At 47.0% G+C, this 23,946-nt stretch overlaps 1 protein-coding gene and 1 long non-coding RNA gene across 9 annotated transcripts in view; one reads left to right on the top strand and one right to left on the bottom strand.

Moving 5' to 3' along the window:
* The first annotated feature begins 1,000 nt into the window (after positions 1 to 1,000).
* LOC138842396 (uncharacterized) lies at positions 1,001 to 23,845 on the top strand. 2 transcript variants are annotated; one of them, XR_011376866.1, is made up of 4 exons: positions 1,001 to 2,493; positions 5,053 to 5,127; positions 12,645 to 21,935; positions 23,058 to 23,845. It is a non-coding gene; the product is annotated as an uncharacterized lncRNA (long non-coding RNA). The 2 variants fall into 2 exon arrangements; XR_011376865.1 differs by lacking the exon at positions 1,001 to 2,493 and having other exon boundaries at positions 2,501 to 5,127.
* Positions 12,184 to 23,946, bottom strand: part of LYN (LYN proto-oncogene, Src family tyrosine kinase) — a 111,868-nt gene continuing 100,105 nt past the window's right edge. For all 7 annotated transcript variants that reach the window (XM_030859726.3, XM_030859727.3, XM_030859729.3 and 4 more), the window contains 2 exons: positions 21,454 to 21,585; positions 12,184 to 13,488 (listed from right to left, as the gene is read on the bottom strand). In XM_030859726.3, the coding sequence (XP_030715586.1) occupies positions 13,286 to 13,488; positions 21,454 to 21,585 (335 nt within the window). In that variant the 3' untranslated portion in view covers positions 12,184 to 13,285. The remainder of the gene's footprint in view (positions 13,489 to 21,453; positions 21,586 to 23,946) is intronic.

The following is a 23,946-nucleotide window of genomic DNA, read 5'->3' as shown; positions in this document are numbered from 1 at the left end:
TTTAGCCAAATCCCCGCTGTTTGTTTAAAGCCCAGCGGGCAGGTGCCCAGCCCAGGCCAGAGCAGCTGTGGGATCAGGCCTCTGACTCTGTTCCTAACTCCTGATTTCTGCTCCAGACTCATCCCTGGGTGAGGCAGCTTCGCATTCTGTTCATTTCTCTCGCCAGGAAAAGCGTTCTGGACCAGGGGGAGACCGCCTCTGTTTCATCTCCTGAGTGTCACCGGGTTAGATGCAGCCCAGAGAACCTGGCGTGGGCTCAGGGCATGGGGAGACTCCGGCTGGGCCTCTGCAGCCGGATCCCAGGTGAGGGCCCCGCACAGGAGCCACGGTGCCCTGTGGGGCACACACGCTTCCCGGGAAGAGGGGGGCAGTTCCCAGCAATCACAGGGCCGACTGAGCCTCAGGGTTTTGCCCAAATCCTTGTGTTGTGCTGTATTACCATGCAGGCTGAAATCTCTCTTCAGGAGAAAATAACCCACACCTCTCTGCTCTGTGTTTTGCATTTCACTGTTGGGTTTTGTTTGTTTGGTAGCTGGTTAGTTATAATATTCCCAGCGGGAAAGACATCAGCTATTACGATGGGGTAAATTACCAGCTGTTGCATCACACCTCAGGTACCATCCTTGAAGGTGGACAGTCAGTGGCTTGGTGTCAGGAAAATGATTAAGCCCCAAAGCTCAGGGAAATTTCTGTGTGAAAAAACAAACGGAAAAAGCTAGAATCAATTATAACCTGGATAAATTGTTAACAGGGCCTTTAAGTTCTCTCTTAACTAAATCGTAGTGAAATCTGAAAAACAAAAGCAAAAACTAATCTTAACTGGAAGGTGACTTCTTCTTTATTTTTTAAATTGAAGTACAGCTGATTTACAATGTTCCAAGGTGTACAACAAAGTGACTCAGTCATATACACATATTCTTTTTCAGATTCTTTTCCATTACGGAAGATGACTTCTTAACCCAAGGACATACCTCTTAATCTAAGGTATGACAGACAGAAATAATCACTTCAGGGGCCTATCTTAACATGTCTTTGTGGTCAGAAGAGGGCAAAGAGTGTCAATCAAATTGATAAGTGAAGTGGAGTTTTTTCCATCTATTCTGCATGCGAAGCACATAGGAAATTAAGGTGGGGAATAAACTTTGGTCGTTTATATTCTAGGCAAACTGCTACTTCGGTTATTTGCAGGTGAAAGGTGCCAGTTATCTCAGCTGTGTTTGCTATGACACGTTTTGAAAAAACATTCAGGTTTAAAACCAATATATGTTAATTAACCGTTTGAGGTTTTTTCCCTTGAGACGTTTTAGACCATAATCGACCCCATTTTTATATAACTTTATGAATAACAATTTGATGTTAATATAAGCATGGACTTATTAAACAAGGAAACTTTATGTAAGTGTTGGGTTCAATGACACAATATTAACATATAGCTTTATGGTTTTTAGAACTGACACTTGGAATTGAGAGCTGCTATCTTATAAAGCTTAAGTTATTTTGTAACTTTTAAAAGCAGCTATATTATTACACTTTTTCATCAGTTTGTATTTCTGATATGATCTCTTTCATGCTCATTATTAGTGGACTGAAGTTTTGAAAATCAGGCCTTTATCTTATAAAAAAAGATTCTAGGCTGAGGTTATAAATGAAACCAAGTTATTGCAGTTTGATTACTCAAGTCATTTGGTATCAAAAGGACTTCTGGGAGGGATGGGGGAAATGTGCTTCCATTTCATTTATCTTTTCAGTTTTGAATTCGGATTTAAGGTAACGTACAGCCGACGAAAGAGAAGTAACCAGAACCACCACTGGTTCATTCATGTGACAGAACACGAGGTGGCGCTGTCTTCCGCAGGAATTGGCTAGAATTGACCAAGCGTCTCTTTAAACCCATTTGTCAGGGATATGTGTGTTACTTTGTGTTTTCCAGAAGTCAGATAAAAATACTCCCTTCACTTTCTGTTCTTAGTGAAGTGTTAACTTTATGAATAAGCACCTACACTTGTAACAAACTGGACTTCTTGAATAACGCAACTCTGAGTAAATGACAGGTTGGTGACTATGGCTTCCGGGTACCAAGACTCAAGGAACTTGTTTACCTTTCAGTTGTTGTTGCTAATAAACTTTAGAACAGTTTTAGATTTACAGAAACATGTCAAAGCTAGTACACCTTGCATCCAGTTCCTCAGTATTAACATCTGGTAACCCTTGTCACAGCCGATGAACTGATGTTGATAACTTACTATTAACTCAAGTCCAGATTTTATCCCGATATCCTCAGTTTTTCCCTAATGTCCTTTTTCTGTACCAAGACCCCATGCAGGTGACTGAAGGACACGTGGCCGTCCTGTCTCCTCTAGCTTCTCTTGATGCCCTTGACGGTTCTGAGGCTACTGGCTGCGAATATTTTAAGATGCCCCTCGGTTTGCATGTGTCTGACGCTTTTCTGGTGGTCGAGCCGGGTTATGGATTTGGTGGCGGAAGACCACAGAGGTGCGGGGCTGTTTCATCACCTGGTGTCACGCAGTTGATATGACCGATCACTGTGCGTGTTGACCTTGGTCACCCAGCTGAAGGGGTGCTTGGCGGGTTTCCCCACCATCAAGGTACCTTTTCCCTCCCTTCCTATACTGTTTCCTTGGAAGCAAGTCACTTTACATAGTGAGCACTTAAGGGGGGGATGTGGTGCTTCACCTCTTCGAAGGCCAAGTATCTACATTCATTGTCTGGAAATCTTCTGCGTGGGAAAAATGTCTCTTCTCCTCCATTTATTCACAGAATTATTTATTGATACCAGTGTAGACTCATGACTATTTATTTTACCCTCTGGTTTATAACCCAGTACTACTTTATTTATTTTGTTACTCAAATCGTTCCAGCTTTGGCCCTTGGGAGATCTTTCAGTTGGCTTCTGTGTCCCTTTGACATATCCCCATCAGTGTGGTTTTTTTCTTTTAAGCAACTTTTAAACTTTTAAATAGATTCTGTTCAGTCTACAAATAGGACTTAGCTCCGTTATTCTGTGAGCATGTCTCTTTTCCATTATTGGAGTAATATGTTAATAATGAAAATTGAAAGATACATGAAAGTAGAAAGGAAAAAGCCCAATTCAATCTTTGTTATTCGTGTGTTCCCTTAAAGTGTTTCTTTTCTCATTTTTATTATTTTGCATACTTTTTTTTGCGGTACGCGGGCCTCTCACTGTTGTGGCCTCTCCCGTTGCGGAGCACAGGCTCCGGACGCGCAGGCCCAGCGGCCATGGCTCACGGGCCCAGCCGCTCCGCGGCATGTGGGATCCTCCCGGACTGGGGCACGAACCCGTGTCCCCTGCATCAACCACTGCGCCACCAGGAAAGCCCGCATACTTTTTGACATTTCCTCCTTAAAAAACGGCTCTACTCATTCTTTGTAAATACTTTCGTATTCTGATTATTTCTACTTAACAATACATCATGGATATTTTTCTATCTTATTACGTACGTATCACTTTAAAAGTCCTCCATCGTTTGATTAACCTTGCCTTTAGCGTTGAATTGGCTCGTAAGTATCTTCAGTGCATAATTCTGGATGCAGAGCAGGCCTTTAACACATAGGGACTGAATAAGTTATCTATTGAAATGATCTGTTTCAATATTTTGCAATTATATATAGCGATGAAATGAGTACACTTGAGCCTATAAGGTCTTTAAGCACTTTTACATTATTCACATATTTAAGAATTCTAGAAGTTGAACTAGGTCCGATAAGAGCAGCAATATTTTTGAAGCCCTTGATTCATAATTAGATTTTACAAAATTGGGCAAATTGTATGACGCTAACCCAGGGAAAGAAAGGGGAAGGTACTGTCCAGACTATGCAAATAAGGCAAGGGTCATTGGTTGAGAAGCTAAAAAAAATGAGCCGATTATTAAGAAATAAAGCTTTTCGTAGCAATGACGTCTGATTCAGAGCCTGGGTGTCACCCTTCTCAGCATGAATTCTCACTGCTTTACTGAGAAATTAGGCAACCGACTTAATTCAAGAAAGGACGGGAGGAGGGGACCTCCTCATCCTGAGGGGTACTCGTCACCTAAACCTCTCAAGAGCTCTCATAAGTGGGCAGAACAGTGAGAATTCATATTTTTCCCTAAGATCTCTGCTTAATTACACTACACTGCTATCCAAAATGTTCATTAAAAAGTTAACACAGGTACCTGAAAACACCAGAAGCTAGACTCCTACATTTGAAAGGAGGTTGTACCTTAAAAGAATGAAAAGAAATCTCTTTCTGTCACTCTTTGTTTCAAAGTTATTTTCCTCTCAGAGGAGAGCGTCCAGCCGTTGTTTTGCATTACACGGTGTAATAAACATGGGGGTTTCATTATGGGGATTCCCATTCAGATGTTAAGCCCCATGCACATTGTCGACGGGGCCGTGTGTCTGGCGGGGAATCCTCACCCCTGATTCTCCCGTGAGGAGCCTGTGGGGTTTCCACTTCTTCCTGCTTCAGTTTTGTCCTCCTGGAGAGGGGACCCTATTTTCTCATCCACAGCTCTTGTCCCAGAAATTGGTATATGTGTGAATTCACTCCTCAAAGGGCTTCTTTGGCACACTATTGACTAACAAGGAGAAAAATATTTATCCTGATGAGATTCTTTTTTTATATATAAATTTATTTATTTATTTATTTTTGGCTGCATTGGGTGTTCGTTGCTGCGCGCGGGCTTTCTCTAGTTGTGGCAAGCGGGGGCTACTCTTCGTTGCGGTGCGTGGGCTTCTCATTGCGGTGGCTTCTCTTGTTGCGGAGCACGGGCTCTAGGCGTGCGGGCTTCAGTAGTTGTGGCACGCAGGCTCAGTAGTTGTGGCTCCCGGGCTCTAGAGCACAGGCTCAGTTGCTCCGCAGCATGTGGGATCTTCCCGGACCAGGGCTCGAACCCGAGTCCCCTGCATTGGCAGGCGGATTCTTAACCACTGCGCCACCAGGGAAGCCCCTGATTTGATTCTTTGGAGTTGAGAGTTTTCTTCTGATTTTTAAGTTTTTCACACTCTCTTTTTCTTTATTTCCTACTACAGGCCCGAGCAGCCCTTTGGAGTGTGGCTGGGACATTTTCAAAGCTGTTGGCAGATGGGGAGCTGCTCTTCAGAGAGGTAAGTGACAACGTAAATGACCGCGGGGTGGGGGGATGTTCTGGTGAGCGGGGTGGGGGGACGTTCTGGTGAGCGGGGTGGGGGGACGTTCTGGTGAGCGGGGTGGGGGGATGCTCTGGTGAGCGGAGTGGGGGGATGTTCTGGTGAGCGGGGTGGGGGGACGCTCTGGTGAGCGGGGTGGGGGGACGTTCTGGTGAGCGGGGTGGGGGGATGCTCTGGTGAGCGGGGTGGGGGGATGTTCTGGTGAGCGGGGTGGGGGGATGCTCTGGTGAGCGGGGTGGGGGGATGTTCTGGTGAGCGGGGTGGGGGGACGTTCTGGTGAGCGGGGTGGGGGGATGTTCTGGTCCGAGTGTCCTCAAAATGAAGTACATTCCAACGAGTCTAGCACCCAGCATGGTGCCCGGCACAGGGCAGGTAATCGATAACTAGCCATTGATTGAATACGTGAATGAATGGCTGGTATTTTATTGGCATACGTTTCCCATAGTGGAGATTAATTCATCCTATTTCCCATCCACGAGTTCTGGCTTCTTTAGGAAAAGGAACTCATTTTAAATGATGACATCAACAACAAAATACTACAGTTTCTGAGGACTGTGGCAAAAAATAATAGGAAAGTGTTCTGTCTCCCAAAATAGCCATGTTTCGAAAAAGAAAAAACAGCTTGGCATACTTACATGTCCCTTGGAGTAAAGATGCAGTGGAAGATGACGGCGTCCCATGATAACTACTACCTGTGTGTGTGCGTGTGCATGTGACCGTGGACAGAAACCCACGTGCTCCTTGCGTTTTCCCATCACGAGAAGCAAAGATGCCCCGAGGTTATCACCTTGGCTGCAGGGCCCACTCTGTCCAGTTTGCTCCTCCCTCTGGGGCTGTTGGGCCCTGGGTGGGCTCAACGGGCACTCCCTCCCTGGGCTGTTCCTCTCCCGCCCTCTCCCGCCTCTCCTGCCCTCTCTTGCCAAGCCCCACACCCCGCGTCTTGGTAAACTTGGCTCACAGCGTGGTCTGTCTGTGCAGTGATTCTGGTGACAGCCTTTCCTGCTGACCCCAGCACACAGTCCACTGCGGACTGGGATGTGCTCGCCTCCATGGCCCCGTGCTCACGGCAGGGTAGGGCTGGGGGAGCCAAGGCTCTGAGAGGCGTGGGCGTCCGGGGTTAGGTTGGATGGGTGGTGCCAGCCGCCAGGCCAGGCTGTGCGGGGTCCTCGGCCCCTTGGCACCTGCAGGAAGGGCCCACGTGCTGAGCCAGCTCTGACGTGTCCCAGGGAAGCCTGGGCTCATAACCTGCCTCCGCACTGGGTGCAGCTGGGTGTCATCTGTCCACCTTTCTAGCTCGTGTTCTCTGTTTCCCAAGACTGAGTGTTACGGCTGGTTTGTGTCCCCCAAAATTTCGTATGGTGAAGTCCTAACCCTCAGTAACTCAGTGTGTTTGGAGATGGGGTCTTTACAGAGGTAGTGAAGTTAAAATGAGTCTGTGAGGGTGGGTCCTCATCTGATGTGACTGTTGTCCTTATAAGGAGAGGTGATTGGGACACAGATGTGCACGGAGGGAAGCCGAAGTGAGGACACAGGGAGAAGGCGGCCGTCTGCCAGCCCAGGAGAGAGGCCTCAGGAGGAGCCCACCCTGCCGACACCTTGATCTTGGACTCCCAGCCTCCAGAACTCTGAGAGGTGAATGATTGTTGTTTAAGCTGCCCGTGTGTGGTGCTTGCTACAGCAGCCCTGGCAAACTAACCACTGACTTTGATAGAGGTCCCAGAAGATTCCGGGCCGGGGCAGGAGCGTCCCCAGAGGTGACCAGGGCACAGCTTCTGGTGTCAGCAGGTGACCAGCGCAGGCAGCTCTGGGTGATGCCGTCTCCTCCCAGGGTACCAGGAGGACCTCCTGAGGCCATGAGGAAAGCTCTGAGCAGCCTCTCCTTGGCTTGCAGATGCCGTGTTCCCGGGTGTCTTCACGTGGCCCTCCCTCTGTGTGTGCTCTGTTTCCTCCCACGATGGTCTGGTACCCGGGACACCATCTAAGCTTAACTGATTACATCTGTAATGACCCTGTTTCCAGACAAGGTCCCATTCTGAGGTCCTGGAGGTTGCGACTTCAACATACCATTCTGGGATGACACAAGTCAACCCATAACTGTTGCCAACCCCCAAATCTAATTCCCTAGTTTAGTTTCTCAGGGTTATAATTTGAATATTTAAATCAATATCACAGATGGGAGAGGTTGCTAAAAATTAGAAAAAACCCACCCAATCTAGAGAAACCCGATCTCTGGGTGCCGGGCAAGGGTCAGGGGGGTGGTCTGCGTCCACAGTGCCCCCAGAGCAGCCCTGGGGAGTCTGGGAGCTTAGCCTTTCTCCACTTTCCTGCCGTAACAGCCTCCTCGTGGGCTTTCCTGTCCATCCATCCCTCACACTGCTGGCCGACTGGACTTTATCACGTCTTTATTTCATGAACACACTGACGCCACTGTGTGCCTGACTCATGAGATGTTACCGCACTCATTGCTTGTAGCAACCGCAGGAAGTGAGTTCTGACCTTACACCTATTTGGGAGCTGAGCTCAGTGAGCAGAGCTGGGCCAGGAGGGCACCGCCCCCAGGCTGTCAAATGCATAGTGCTGCCAGCATGGCTTACCTGGGCCTCCACCTTCTCTCCTCATGGGGCCTCATCCCCGTGGACTGCGCCACCCCCCGCCCCCCACCGCCTGCAGAGCGAAGGTGGCCCAGGGCCAGGCGTATCAGCTGCCGTTCTTGGGCCCCTCCCCAGACCTCCAGCCCAGAACCAGAAGCTCAGTGGGGATGAGAAGGCAGGGATTTGTGATAAGGAGGCGATTCGGAGACACTCTCAAGCTTGAGACTCGTGCCCAAGCTCCGCCCGCCTGGGGGGCTCTGTCCTTGAAGCCCCCCGCCTTCCCGGCCCCACCTCCCCCTTCGCTGCAGCCTTTCTCTGAAACTCCCTGCGGCCTCTTCTTCCGCTACCGGCGCTCGGTCCCTCTTCAGAGCCAGTCCCGAGTGTCCCTTCTTTAGGAAGGCTTTTTGCTTTATCTCCGTGCCTGTTCTTGTAACCAGCCCTGCGGTCTCTCCTCAGAAGGATCTTCTTCACCTTCTGTACCTACTTTTTTCTTTATAATAGTTTTCTTGCACTTGCACTGTCATCACTGCACTTGTCCCCTTAAAGCCAGCCATCTGAGACTGTGTTCAGGACTGTGTTCAACAAAGCACTGTATTGAATGACTACTATTAACCCATGGAAAACCTTCTTTAAAACTAAGTACATGGACAAAAAAGAGATTAGGAGTGATGATTCACTTTGGGAAAAAAATGTCTTACAAAGAAGGATTCAAAAGATAATCCTTTAACAGGGCAATTGTTTGAAAATGATTTCTCTCTCCCATCCAAACATCTGGGCTCTGGCTCCCACCGACAGTCTGAAGGCTTCCGTGTCTGCTGTGTTCCCAGTTCTGTCACATGTACCCGCCTGCCCACATCAGAGAGACTCTCTCAGGGCACTTAGATTTGGGAGTCCGCCATCTAGCGCTCAGAGTTGAATGGAACGCTCCCGCGTGGTCTGACTTTCGTGAAAGCGCATCTCTTTTTGTTCGTGGTCCTTTGCCAGCCACTTCACTCTTGATTTCAGCAACCACAGCTCACTGGCGGCTCTGTGGGCGACTAAAACCACCAGACGCCTCTCCTCACTTGAACTGTGAAGTCTCAGACCGCCCTGATATGCGTCTGATCAGAGAGTATGTTGATGACTCTGTTGTTTCTAACAGATGCATAAATACTTTGCATCCTGGAACATGGCTGCATCAGATGAGTTTTGAGTAACCACAACCCCCACGTCATCTATTTGAACTGGACTCACCACTGACGCTGAAAGGTCTTGCCTGCCCTCCAAGCCCTCTGGCCTGTCCCCTTCGCCACAAAAGCCCAAAATACTCCAAACCACGTTTTTAAAGAATGCATTTGGTGGTAAAACCTGATCCAGAGCTATTTATAGGCTCTATTCATCCCACTTCCTGTGAATTCAGGCATTTTTCCCTGCAGAAATGTTTTATTTGATTAATGGTTTCTTCTCTAGTGTTCACTGAGGGTTTGCCACCAAATATTCATGGTATTAACCTCTTAAATAAAAACAAAAACAAAAAACAAACCTTAAATCAAAAACACATCTGACCCTGAGGGTAGCAGATGAGGGCTTAAGGACTTGTCTGAGCCCCAGCATAAGTGTAATTTAAAAAAAATCACAGATTGTTTTCTTGCTTTGTGGCATGGTATTGACTTTTGGTGCTGTAAATAGAGCCACCTTTGGTTCTAGAAGTTCTGTATTAACATTGCACATTGGCCAATCCAGATTATATCTGACAAATCTCTCCAACAGCCTAGAGATGGAAGCCACCAAGACTGCCCCCATCATTTCCAGATTTAAGGGAAACATTCACTATCACTCGGTGACCATCTCGGGAGACTTGGGACATTTTTGGCACTTGCTCCTACTCAAAGAATGTAGATTCTTAAGAACACAGGAAATTAAATTGGAAGGCTTTCCTCCTACACATTTGTCATACTAGAACTTTCTGGGATAAAATTTTATCAGTTTAAAACAGCTTCATGATATGAAATGGAGCACAAGTGTTATCAAAGCATCTTATTCAAAAGCGTAGTCTCTGTAAGTTGTCTTTTTAAAAAGTGTGAATGGTGAGTTAAATTATTGCGTGACTTTTCTCCCCAAATTAAAATTTTTAGAAGAAGTTTCCTCTCACATCTGTGTGGACTCCAGTGGGGCATTTTTAAAGTAATTCCTTTGCCCACTTAGATTATCCAACTGAGTCAGGATTATTCCACGGTAAAGTTATTTCACTTGTTTTATTTTGCAAGAAAACATGAAGAGAAGCCAATCTATTCCTTTTGTGGCCCTGAATGCCTCTGATTTCTCAGCCATGCAATAGTGACAGTACCATTCAGAACTTCAGGAGTGATTGTGTGAGTTCAAGGTAACTTTTTTAAGAGCCAAAGCACAGAAGAGAACAAGGAGAGGTTGGTGGGTGTATGGGTATCTTTGTGTATTTATAGTCATCATTCCCATCAGGAAGAATGGCCAGGTGTCCTCAGTTCATCAGGTAGTCAAAGTGTAGAGATAGAGAACTGAAGTCTCATTCAACCGGCAGAAGTAGAAATGAAGATACAGAGAGGAACGGTGGGTGGTGTGAGCTCATCTGAGAGATGCTCTGGGCAGAGAACGCAGGAAGCTTGGATGTGGAACGTGGCAGTTAAAATCATAAGGGTGGGGGGCTGAGCAATTGTTTTAATTCAGTGAAGGCTGTCAGATGCTGGTGTTTTGCTACTGAGCACCTTTCAGCAGCTACTGCCCAGGATGTAGTTTGTTTGAGCAAAGGGAAAGCCTTCACCACAGGCAAAATGAGAAATGAGCTTATACTTGTGTTTCAGTGCCCTTGATCTATCCCACTGTGTCAGCAAGTAAATACGGCTCCTCCTTTAACTGACCCCCTTCTACACTCTTGGGACAGGAGTCAAGGCATCTGTGGTGTATGTAGCGTGTCCCCTAAAAGAAGGCCTGGACATGCTTTCCCAGTGGGATTCTGACAGCGCCTCGGGAGGCCTTCTTGGAGGGGCTACAGAAGTACCAAGTGTCCCCTCCTCCTTGGGACACGTGTCGTCAGGCCTCCGAGCTTTACTTTAGGTTCTGTGAGCTTCCCGTACCTAAGGAAGGAAAAAGGCATGTTTCCTCCTCCTTCTTCCTCCTCTTTGACTACATCGTCCTCAGGGAAACCGAACTATCTGGGGAAAGGGAAGGTTCTTTTGAGCAGATCACTTTGCAAGATGGGCCAAAGCTGGGGGGTGGCTCTCAAGCCTGGGCACGCATTATACTAGCCTTAAATTCACTGGGAAGCTTTTCAAGTACACTGACACATCCCCTGCCCACTCCCCCAGGGCAGAACAACAGAGTCAGTGTCTAGGGGTGGGGGGGGAGGATTCCGGTTTTCAAGTTCTCAGTGACCTGGGACGTGAAGATGTAAGCCAGCCTGCACGCCTCTGCACACCGAGATTAAACAAACACCTACCCAGCCCCTGATTCTGCCTGCCAGGAACCCTAACGGTGCGTGCTGTCCACCGAGCACCCTGTGTATGGGCACAGGCTGAGAGTAAGTCAGGAGGCACGAGGTGACGGAGGAGATGCTGGAAGCAAAGGAGCACAGACTTGACCGAGGGGGACAGTGGAAAGTAAAATGGCCAAAGGAAGCAGAATTGTGAGGAGAAAAACACGGTGAAGATGAATTTAGTAATTTCTTAGAGACTTCTTTTTGCTTTAGGGATTCCTTACACTTTCTCTCCACGCTGGGTCACCTGTGTGATTCTGAACTAAAGCGTGAACAGGTGGGTGTTTGCAGAAGATGCGCCGTGGCGAATCAGGTGACCAGCTATGCAGGCATTAGATGATAATAGTTCACCTGTGTGGAGATGGCTCTTGTGAATTGAGAATTTTAGACTGTTTTAGAAAGGACCGTTTTGTTTTTGTTTTTGTTTTTGTTTTAAAAAAAGATCACACGGGAAAAGAAGTTAAAATTTAGGGAAAGCAAAATATTCCATCCCTTTCCCCAGGCACCCAACATCTAGGCAACACAAACAAAGTGAAATTGTAATGGTGCTTGCTAAGCCTGTTTGAAAACAAATCCTGTTGGGCCCCCATAAAGGGATAATCAGCTGTCCAGCCCAGCAACTCCTCCGTTCTCCAATCTGAAAACACTCAAAAGATGGAGGTAGAACTTGTATACAATTTTTTAAAGGATGTATCTAATGGAATCACCTCTCATCCCACCCCCACCACCTGGTACTCATTTGTATATTGATGACAGTAGGAAATGTTAAACACCAGTGAAAAGCTTCGCGTTACTGGGCCAGGTGTATTAAAATAAAATTAAAAATTGAAATGTTAGGTATATACACAACAGCATAAGTGAAATGTGATGTGATATAGCATTTTCCATTCAAAGCTTTTACAGTAGAAAAACTGAATAAACAAAACCTCTCGTCTCTCTTGCTCCAGTGGCTCAGTGGAGCCTCCTGACTCATTTATTTTCCATCATATCTTCATATAAATAGTCTCACACAGACCTTACACAATTTAGAAAAGATTGCTGAATCACAGAAATAGCCCCCAAATATGGCATTGTTACTTTCTAGAGTTTGACTAAAATGAATACTTGATCATTAAAACAATATTCAAAATCACTTGAAGCAATAAAGAAAATTCTGATGTTTTGTAAGGCCCTAGAAGTTTCTGCAGAGATCAGAATCTTATTGTTCTTCCAAACTACATTGTCCAAAAAAGTCTGGATACAGGAAATTGTGGATTTGAAAAGCTGAACCGTTAAAAAGTATTCCTTCTTATGGCAGAGCAGTTTCTAAAGCGCCTTTCCAGGGTGGTCTGGGCAAACCCCGGCTGCTGCGGGGGGCGGTCCATGTCGCTTAACACGGCTGCCCTGTCTGTTTGCAGGTGACACTTTCAAGGAAAGAGACCCCCTTTTCCCAGCTGGGGTTCTAAGCGGCCTCCACCGAAGGAAACGCTGAACAGTTTCAGATTGCAGGGGGTGGGAGATCACTGAAATCTGGGAACGACACTGAAGCTTCTGACTTCACCTGCAAAATCTAACAGGTTGGATTAGTAAATTTGTTTTTTTTAAACAGAGAAGCTAAAGCCTAGAGAAAATACAAAGAAGCGTCATGAAAGGCATATGTTATTTTACTTTCATAAATGAGTTTAGCTGTGCTCCTGTCTGGGATTTACTGAAATGGCCTCTGAACCTCTGAGTCACACACCCCCTTGTAAACATGAGGCCGACATGGGTGCACTTTTGGTGGGACAGGTGTTGTCTTCTCAGAAGCCCGTGTCCAGAGGTTGGTCTAGCGAGGCCGGACTGCCCACGGGGAGCAGGCCAGGCCACGCACTGGTGGGCAGTGGCCCTTGCGAGCAGAATCCTTTCCCATGGGGGGTGTTCTTCCTGAGTGTTAGCCTTGTGTGTGGGAAGCAGGGGTGGCCGGTGACCCCAGCACAGGAAATAACTAGTGAGCAGGGATTGTTACGTTTTCCTTCCTAAGGAGGCAGCCGTCCCGTGAGTGGCCTGAGTCCCCTGCGCCCTAAGGCTGCTGCTGGTACTGGCCCTCCGTGGCTGTGTAGAAGTCGTCCAGGACGCTCTGCAGGTAGTCGAACGTGGGCCTCTCCTCGGCCTTTTCTTTCCAGCACATTTTCATGATGTCGTAGAGCTCGTCCGGGCAGTTCTCCATGCGGGGCATCCGGTAGCCCTGCGACAGGGCGGTCATCACGTCGGCGTTCGTTCTCCCTGAGGCCAAGAAACCACAGGTACCATTTAGAAGCCTGACCCAGGCTCGCGCGCTGCAGTGGTCCCCACCTCCTGCCTCTGTGGTTGAAGCAAAGCTTCGGAGGCTGCCGCGGGCTGAGCTGTGTTCCCACCATGCCCTCCCCTGCAAACCCCTAGGTTGCACTCCTAGCCCCCAGGACCTCAGAATGTGACTGCATTTAGAGCTAAGGCCTTTAAAGGGGTGATCAAGTCAAAATGAACCCTTTAGGGTGGTCCCTAACTGCCTCTGACTGGTGTCCTTGTAAGAAGAGGAGATTAGGAAAGGTCGGGGGAGACACGTGGAGAAGACGGCCGTCTCAAGCCGAGGACAAGCCTCGAGAGAAAGCAAGCCTGCCGACACCTTGATCTTGGACTTGCGGCCTCCAGAACCAGGAGAAAATTAATTTCTGTCATTTGAGCCACTCAGTTTGTGGTATTTTGTGCTGGCAGCTCTGAAAACTGGTACAGAGGCTAAGGAAATTTCTGTAAGCGATGAAATAAATGTTAGTACGAAGGCGATCAAGGCACCATTCAGTTGCCAAAGTGAAAACAGGCAACCGTGGTAAACGGAAGACAAAGTGAGTTCTAATGACAAAGGACACTGGACTTGACAGACCTTGTGAATGAACAGCCCAATCCTAACACTTAATCTCACTTTCTTTTGTAGTATTTTTTTTCCAGCTTCTACCTGTAATACCAAAAAGATCATTTTCCCGTACAGTATCTCCTACCAATACTTTTTCAAAATTAGCTTTTCATCGTAAGTGTACTTAAAGAAGTCAGGATCCTTAAGTCAGCCGGACCAATTGTTTAATCCCCACTCCTCAAATGGTCCCGGCCTTCAGTACAGTAAGAGGCAGAGTCCGCCAGGCTGTGGGAAAGAGCACATCTCAACAGCCGGCGGGGGAAGCAGGCTGCCCGCTCTTCCTACGGGGCTCTGCGAGAGAGCTGACCACGGAGGATGGCTTCTACTGTGGTCACGTGTCTCAGGGCAGTTCAGACGCTGAACTGTCCATCTTTGATACTGAGAATAGCTTTAAGGAAAAAAAGGTCATTTTAATAACATTTTCCTCCAGTGCTAAAGTGGGATATCGAGACATGCTCCTTTGGCAGTTCTAGCAGGACTTATCCACAGCTGGGTGTTTGGCCTATTTTGTGGCTACCTTATTCTGTAGGGACATGGGCTCCTCTAGTGAGGAGCTGTACCTCATGTGGAATACTTTCACGCGTAGAATGCATATAATATCTGGCACACGGGGGGCTCCATTCACCCCAGCCATTCCCTTTCCATAGTTATCTCCTTTCCATAGCCATAGATTTTACCACTAGTGGTCACTGGAAAGATCCTAAAAGGTAACTAGACAGTTTAGGGGAAACATCTTTGACTTGACTGGAAACAGAACCTTCTTTTGAATTTATTCTCAAATCCGTGTTTTTCAAATTGTGCATCACCACCCATTTGGGATCAATAAATTGATTTTGGGGGAGCTACCAGTATTTAAAAATATAAATTACCAATATAATTGAGTAAACTAGAAAAGATCAGAGTGCGCTGTACATGGCAAAGGTCAGTGTGGTCTTGTGAAACTTTTGTTTTATATATGGAATGGGTTTCTGTCTGTTTCTTACTGTGGGTCATAATCAGTGACCTCTGAACTCCTTTGCCCTTAACTAACCTTTCTTCTTCTAAGGACACAGTGACTGAAGGGCCCTGCCTGGATTTAAACCCCTGAAAAAAGACACGACTATTTCTGTCTTGGAAGAGCCCTTGTTTGTGAAATGGGAAGATCCAAGCCAACCTTATAACTGTTAAGATCTCTTGAAAGTTGTTTACAGGGTGAATTAATTTTGCTCAAGTCTACTTCTGCAACATCATCTTCAAATATTTGTGTAACGGGAATGTTCTAACTGGAACACTTCATTTGCTTCTCATTGCTTGAAGCCAAGGGGCTGATTTGCATCGCTTTCTTTAATTGGGCTCCTGGTCTCCATAAATTATGTGGCTTCAGCATTGCTCTGGCTTCTGTAACTAGCCAAGCTCACTTGGATAAATTTCTGAAGAAAGATCCGTGTTTACCGCTACATGGGCGTTGGGGAAAGTTCTGGGGTCCTGGCAGGAGGATTAATATCCAGGGTAAAGGAAACAGCCGCTGGACCTGCAAGGCTGGGTAGGAATACCTCTTTCACCTCCTTCCTGGAGAAGCCCCAGTTGCATAAAAGGTCAGAACGTGCCCACAGAAGATAAATAAACCTTTCTAGGGCCCACGCTGCTGCACGGCAGATTTCTTTCTTCCTTGTTCTTATATGTTCTCCTAACTCCGAAGAACTCTCTCAATGATGCAGAGGAAGGCCAGGCACGCTCCAGCCTGCCTGGGGAATCTGACTTGATAAGAGGAATAAAAAGAAGGAAATCTGAAGTCTGTCTTTTTATGTACAAGTAAATCTACCAACAAAATACGGCTATCAACGGACAAGTCTGATGGAAGAAAGAAAGAGAGGAGAGAGACCTTGACTGAACCCTAAGATTAAACCCGGTGCCGGTCTGTTGTTAGGTTGAAGAAGGCAAACACCCACTGGCTGGCGATCTTTAAAGGCAAGCAACTGCATATTCCATCCTCCCTCCTTTCGACAGGCGTGTAGTGAGTACTTCCTACGGGTCATGAGCTGGCACTAAGCTCCGAGAGGTACAAAGATGACTAAGACAGAGTCCTGTCCTCAAATGGCACACAGCCCAGTGGGGAAGCCAGCTCAGGAGGCAGAGCTGGGGGGTGGGCAGGAGGTGACGTCTGGAGTTGGTAGGAATTGGCAGAGACTAACAGTTGGTGAGGGAGTAAGGGAGGGAGAAGAACGCAGTAGAGCAGAGATGAGAAAAGGGACGGGGGTTAGCGACAGGAGACAGAAGCCCGGGCGCTCCAGGAACCAGGACGATCTTTAACGACAGAGCGAGCCTGTATGTGTGAGCAAAGGAAGTACAGCCGGCCCGGGACCGGCAGGCTCCCGCCCAGTGGCAAATTATTTTTTTCTGAGCGCTGCTTGTGACGGAGCATTTGCAGCACGACGAGTTTCCTGATTCTGGTTCACATATAGCTTAAGATGCTATAGATATACCTGGCAAGAAGCAGCCAGAAAAGACACGATGCTTCCGAAAGCTTTGTCTTTTTCAAACCTCCTTTCTCTTTATAAGAGCGAAGCAAAACAAACCCCCAACCACAAAGGTCCCCTCTAGTCTCTTTAGAAAATTGCTATACAAGTATGACTACAGTGTTGCTTTTAAGATAGTGAAGGATCTTTTTGCCCCACCTCCCTTTTCCCCTTTAATTCATTCCCAAACAAAAAGAGAACACGAAAGAGAAGAACGGCGTCTCTGATGTAATCGGGAGACACCTGTCAGCCAGAGGCAGAAGTGGTCTGAGCCCAGAGGAGGAACGTGACCCGAGCGCCCGCCAGAGAGAAGTCAGCAGTGGATGTCTGGTCACCACGTCTTGGGACGGGGCGCTCCTGGGCTGAGGTCGGTGCTGCAGGCAGGCCTGGACCTGGAACCCGCCTCGCAGGTGCCCAGGATAACGCCGGAGGGATGGAAGGAGAGAAGCTCCAGGCCCAGTGGACGGGGTGCAGGGGGCGTGGAGGACACTGGGAGCAAGGAGAGTGAGGCGCACCTGGCCCGGGCCACAGCCGGGCTGCACCTGAGGACGCCAAGCTGAGTGAAATGAACCCGGCACAAAAGGACACATACGGTACGATTCCACTTACAGGAGCGCCGAGAGCAGTGCAATTCCTAGAGACGGAAGGTAGCACAGAGGTGACCAGGGGCTGGGGGGGGGAGGCGGAATGGGGACTTAGTGTCTAATGACCCGAAGGACCACAGTATCGGTTTGGAAAGATGAAAAAGTTCTGGAAATGAACAGTGGTGATGGTCGCACAGCACTGTGAATGTACTTAATGCCACTAAACCATACACTTAACAATGGTTACGATGGTAAATGTTATTCTGTGTTTCTTTTACCACAATAAGAAAACCCACAACAACAGCAAAGAAAGACACTGATGTCCGCTCCCCAGGGCACCTCCGGAACGCTGATGGCCAGGCGGTGCTCCCACCGGCAGGGCCTGGAAGATCCTCTTCAGAAGGAACTAAACAGTCCCAGAGAACAGACCTGAAGATACTGCCGGGTGAGGATGCTGACAGTAAGCCCGGTGGTCCAGAGGCCCTTGTTCCACAAGATGTCTCACCGAAGCAAAGGGGAGAAGGTAAGCCTCAGAGGAGGACAGAGGACACGATGACAGGGACAGAAGCGTAGACAGGGGGCTCTGACGATCACCCCAGGAGGTCTACTGTCCTACCAGTGAGTGATTTGGAAAGAGGCAAGGAGCGAATTTTCAAAGAAGCAATATACGAAAACTTCCCAAAATCTATGGCTACAAGTTTCCAAATCAAAAGAACAAAACAGGTACCGAGCGTGACATAAAAATGACAGAAGTGTCACACCAAGGTACATGGCCATAAATCTCAGGGACAAAGAAGGATCTCGAATGCTTCCATAGAGGAAACGGGATCCTAGGGAGGAGATAGTACAGAAGCCATCAGCCTTCAGGGCAGCCACTCGGAAAGCTGAGGTCAGTGGAAGAAGTTGCTTAAAATTCTAGGTGAGGACGTTTGGTGAACTAGCGTTCGTAACATAAACAAGTTTGGTAACTGGACTTATTTAGCTGTTTAAGTATATTTAGGGCACGAGTCTCTCCAGAAGAAGTCCTATTTGGAGCGGAGTCTATCGTCTAGGTACGAACTAGAAGAATATTATCTTTGATGCCTCCAATTTTCACGAGGCAGTCTCCAAAGTCGAGCACGCAACAATCGTGATCTGTTTACTCATTCGGCGTCCCCACCCACGAGGGGAGAGCGCTTCACGGCAAGAGCTTTCGGTCTAGGGCTGCATATTTAAAAGCATAACAATAAAATAGGGTTGAAATGGACTAACAGTAAACGAAGACAAAGGAGTTTTGAGATTTGCCCCCAATACAACGACTAGGTGCAAAGCCCTTTCCTAAAAAGCAGGTGACGGAAAAGCCCTTTTCTGCATTACACCCCATCTGCACAGAAGTTCGCGGCGCCAGCTGTGCCAGTTCAAAGCGTCTGTTCAGCGAGTAGGACTGCAAATGGGAAACGACACTCTCGTGCTCCACTAGCGCTTACTTCGTATTTGACGACCAGAGTTTTGATAAGTTTACTAACAACATTGTACATTTTCTTCTCACACTCCCAGGGTCTGTTTTCTGTGGCTGCTATCCGTTTGGGCATCCAGTCACTCTGTGTACTTGGTACAGCTCTAGTTATATACGCCTTGAGATTCCTGGGATGTCTCTGACGGATGCACCAGAAATTGAGAACAGTGGCTGCCTTGGGAGCAGGGGTTGCGTGGCTGCAGACAGACGCACCTGTCACCTTACACCTCTTTGTACCTCTTGGACTTAGAACCGTGTGACCATATTCTTATTTAATAATAACTAAAATGGAGGAAAATCTTGACCTAGGAAAGAACAGTCTGCGTATAATAGTTAGAACTATGAACAGCAAATGTTAGGATAAATAGCCAGGATTCCCAAAAGCCAGTGCGTCTCAGGAGCTGACGAGAGTGAGGCCCCGGGGGCAAGTTTCCATCAGAAGCCTCTTGCACCACCTGATTTTTTAAATATATTTTTTAGACAAGAAGTAAAATATTTAATAAAAGCATACTTGTAAAAAGTTAGCCGCTTCAGGAATTTATCAAGAAAAAAATAATGTAACCTGTTATTTCATTGCTCAAGGATAGTAACATTTTGATATATTACACCTTTTAGTCTTTTTTTTTCCTCTGTTCATTTTATAGGAGACTTTCTTATTTCTTTTCTGTTTTTATTCCCCTTTTCTTTCTCTTAGTGCCTTTTTATTTTGCAAAGCTGGGCCTATAGCTTCTAAACCACACAAAAAAGAGACATATCCAGCGCTTTTCCGGGTAAAGAAAGCATTCTCCGATAACTTAATTGTCAGTGGGCCTGTCGGAAGCAGTTTTATAACAGTGATGGGACTGGCATGTACTGTCTATGTTCACCAGTTTCCATGCTCTCTATGGATCGAGTCCTCTGATAATTAAGTAAGTAGGACTGTCCGCTCTGTTCACATGTCCTAATGCTAGAGGCTCTCATAACATACAACGCTTGTGACTGGGAAACCTCATCAACCCAGAACTCCCGAAGGATGACACATCCCTGGGAGACCGCAGAATAGACCAACGGATGCTCTCTGGTTGGTCCTATCAGGTTTGTGTGTGTGTGTGTGTGTGTGTGTGTGTGTGTGATCCTCACTGCTTTTCTCCTGGTTATTTTATAATTTTTATGGTTTTTCACCCCGAGCATTTTCTAATCGTGGGCATTGAGCACAGCAGGTCAGACTGAGAAGGCCGGGATTCTGCAGCGGCTCTGCCAGGAGCTCGTGATGCAGTTCTGGGCAAGAGTCCCCTTCTCAGAGCCTCAGGGCCTCGTCTGGCACATCACTGTGGAGCATGCAGCACATACCACACAACACGTGTGAGGCTGTATGTTTACCTGATCAGATGTCATATATATATATATATATATATATATATAAAATCTTTCTCTATAGGTTATAGGTTATAGATATATAATGTCAGATATCCGGGCTGATCAGGAAATACTGTCCCCATTTTGCAGGGGTGCTATTCATGAACTTCAGGGTCTAGAACAGAGCGGCCATCAGAATATGAAATGCGGGCACCAGAGGGGTTTCATGGTACAGTCAGCCCACTGCACAGGCTCCACTGAAGGCCTTCCCCTCTGGCTGGCCCCCCGGGCCCCAGCTTCTCTACGCCTCAACCCCGAAGGGCAGTGAGGGTGACGAGGAGCGCAAAGGCCGTGCGGCTGCTCTGTCCCAAAGCTCCCGAAGCCCCTGCGTGGCCCGAGGCTCGCGTCCGCTCCCGCCCAGCTCCGTGCCTCCAGCCCCTGATCGGGACCCCGTGGGCCACCCAGGCCCTTCTGTCAGGTCCCTGAGTTCCCTGCTGCTGCCAGGATCACTGTTTAGAACCTGCAGCCCTGTCCCACCCCCCGATTCCTACACCACCGTGCCCCCTCCATGGCGCCCCTCCCATCCTACGCACTGGCCCTATTACCAGTGATTATTATTAGTGATTGTTATCAGTCTCTCCCTCCTCAAGTATTAGCTCTCAAGGGCAAAAGCTGGGACTGCTCCATCCGGGCACCTCGTGAGGGCCTGGGCTCCCTCAGATATTTTTTGAACGAGGGAATGACTTAAACATTAAAGATTTAATTTAAAATTGGCCGTATCCATTCATTTTGTTAAAAGCCAAACATTAACAAGAATGTGACAGCTTGGGGAAAAATCCCTCTTCTTGCACATTCCAGCATGGATCCTGGAAAAAGGGAGAGCTGGGAGAATCTGGCTCCGAGGAGGTTAGGAATCCGGAAATACTGAACGATGTCCCCACGTCCAGTAAGTCAAAGATCTGAAGAATCTGTCACTCACACACAGGGGTGGTTATTTCCTGACGAGGCAGAGACTCCAAAGTCCCTTGTGTGAACTTCTGTTTCAAAACTGACCGAGAAAGAATTGTAAAAGCCTTATCTTGGGAGGGGCACTTGTGTCTCATCCTCTAATGCATCCTTATCAGCAGTACCTGTGATGGTGCCAGGCACATTCTAGGCAGCAAGGGGTGGAATTGATTAGCGAAGCAAAAGAATATACGCTCCATCAGGCAAGAGGGCAGAGAAGTTTCTAAGCATATCTTAGGACAGCTTCCAGGAACGACAGTCAAAATAAAGTTCTGGCACCGTGGGCTTACTTTGCTTTTGGATATAAGTTTATCTTTTTATGACTCGTGCCACTTGCCTTTTTTCTCATATATACCAAGTGAATGGAAATAGGTAAGTAACTGGTACCTGGGTAGGGAATTTTCCCATAGGTGACGATTTCGTACAGGAGAATTCCAAAGGACCACACGTCAGACTTAATAGTGAAACATCCGAAGTTGATTGCTTCTGGAGCTGTCCACTTAATGGGGAACTTAGCACCTAGAGCAGAAGACACAGGTGTTTTACTTGGGTCTCTGAGCTGAAACAAAAGAGTCATGGGCGTGTGACCTCACACTTTCCTTTGCGGGGAAAATTTTAATGAATGATTTTGAACAGGTTAACACATACACACAGTAGAAAATAGAGATGGTACAAAATGTCATACTAAGAATGTTTGCCTCCCTCTGTTTCCCTCGCGGGCATTCCCCTCTTAAGAAGCAAAGTTTCTTGTGTATTGTCTTAGCGAAATCACAACTAGCACACTTGAAACGTGAGAACATGACACCGAATGGAAAGGCATCTATTCTCAGCTTGTACACCTGTCCCAACACATCAGCCTTCTACAGCGTGTATCCTTCGTGTTCACATTTTCTCTAATGACCCAGAGCATGTTTATACGGAATATACGTATCTCGATGTGTATATTCTTGTGGATACATCTCTTGAAGCCTGTACCAACGGGGATTTTAGCTGCTACTCCAAGCTTTCATTTGATAGGACCAAACATTACTACTCTTCTAGGAACTGCGTAGGTTGATGATCTGCCCAGAGTGAGATGACGATGAAACTAGGTTTCTCACGAGAAGCTGGTGAGGCTCAGGTCGACTTAGCCGCCGGGTCACATTGGGAGGCAAGCCTGGCCCCGGGGAACTCGCAGGGTCACCTCAAGGGAAGCAGGGGACTCGGGCACTCCTGCACCCTGGAAAGGCAAGGGCTTTCCACCAACTACTATAGAATTTTTAACATACATTTGCCTTCACTATGTCTTTGCTTTAGACTTTTCTGTGAAGTCCAGACCTAGCGCACAGGGCGGGGCCAGGAAGGGCGGGGCTGTGGGGCGGGGCCTATGCGTGGGGCGTGGCTGGGTGGAGCCTGGGGTCCAGCATGGCCTTGGGGGGGCTTGACTCCCGGTTCTGCTGTTTCCAGCCAGGTATGACCCCGGAACCTTCTTGGCACTTCCATCCATGAAATGAGTAAACAGCAGAACCTCCCCTGTTGCCATCAGGGTTAAGTGGGTGGGTCTGCATGCTTGGCACAGAGGAAATACCAGTGAGGGTAAATATCCTGACTTTTGCCCTGAGGTGACCTGCTGTTTCGATCTAGGACCCGAGCTCTCTGCATTAGGCCACCTGTTTCTCGCGAGAACGGTTATTTCTGTGAGACTCTAGGCTTGTCAAATTCTACAAAACCGATGTAATAAATTCTGACTCATGTACTTTGAGGCCACATCTCCTGGGTTTGAGTCCTGGCTCTAGCACTTACTATGGGTCCTCAGAAGCTTCTGAACCTCTCCTTTGTTCTCATCTATAAGGTGGAAACAATAATACTACTTATCACATAGGGTTATTGCAAAGATAAATGAGATGATGTATGGAAAGCACTTAGAATAGCCGCTGCCACCCTGCAGATGCTCACTACCTTTTAGCTACTTCTCCTCAGACTATTTTCCTTGACCTGCCACTTTGCTGAAGATAATTAAGGCCAAGGATAAATTATAATCCACCTAAGAGAATGCAAACTTGAGGCAGGAGAACTACCGTAAGTATGACGAATGCAGGAGATGCTAGACAAATCAAATCAATCAAGTTTCAATTTGTCTGTCACCTCTATAAATTCTGTGGGTACCTTCCAGAAATAACACACATGTAGTTAAAATAATCCTTGTTTAACAATTCTTAGGAATGTCGAAGAAAGTGCTTGGCTCTTTCAGAAGAGAGAAAGCACTGCAAAAAAACCCACTCAACTTTCACGAGTGAGACCATCAGAATCCTCAGATCATAAGCAACAGAGAAGAATCTGCAACAGGAAAGGTCAGTGCAGCCCCAGACAGGGCTGGCCCCAGAATGACAGGCCAGGAACTCGAAGATTTACTCTGTACGTTTTTTGGTTTACATATATAATATGGAAGGTGGGAAAATAAAGGAGTGTATTGTTGTAGTGTTATATTTACTTTTGTGTGTGTGATAATTTCCATGTTTTAATTTGTAGTTAAAAGGCCAGAATATAGAGTATAGACTTATTGTTACAAATATTTTCTCGATAGTTAAGGAAAGTATACTTCACTGTTCTGGTGAAAAGCTCTAACAAGTAATATGAACAAAGAATCATGATCCTGTCAAATCTCATTTTGTTTTGCCTTGCTTAATCGAAATACAAACGACAGCATTTGTAAATTTTATAAAAGTACCTTGCAGAGCTAATCAAGAGAGTAATTTTTCAAAACAATTACTAGAATAAACTGCAAACAGCAACTATGGTACATTTTGAGTATTGTACCAAATGAATTCTTTTTCTAATGATGCCTATTGTAATTACTTTGTTAAAAACAGGCAAAAACGGGCTTCCCTGGTGGCGCAGTGG

The sequence above is a fragment of the Globicephala melas genome, chromosome 17, assembly GCF_963455315.2.
Source record: "Globicephala melas chromosome 17, mGloMel1.2, whole genome shotgun sequence".
In the NCBI taxonomy this organism is placed as follows: domain Eukaryota; kingdom Metazoa; phylum Chordata; class Mammalia; order Artiodactyla; family Delphinidae; genus Globicephala; species Globicephala melas.
Note: the sequence above shows the minus strand (reverse complement) of the source record. Positions and strands in the feature narration are given on the sequence as shown.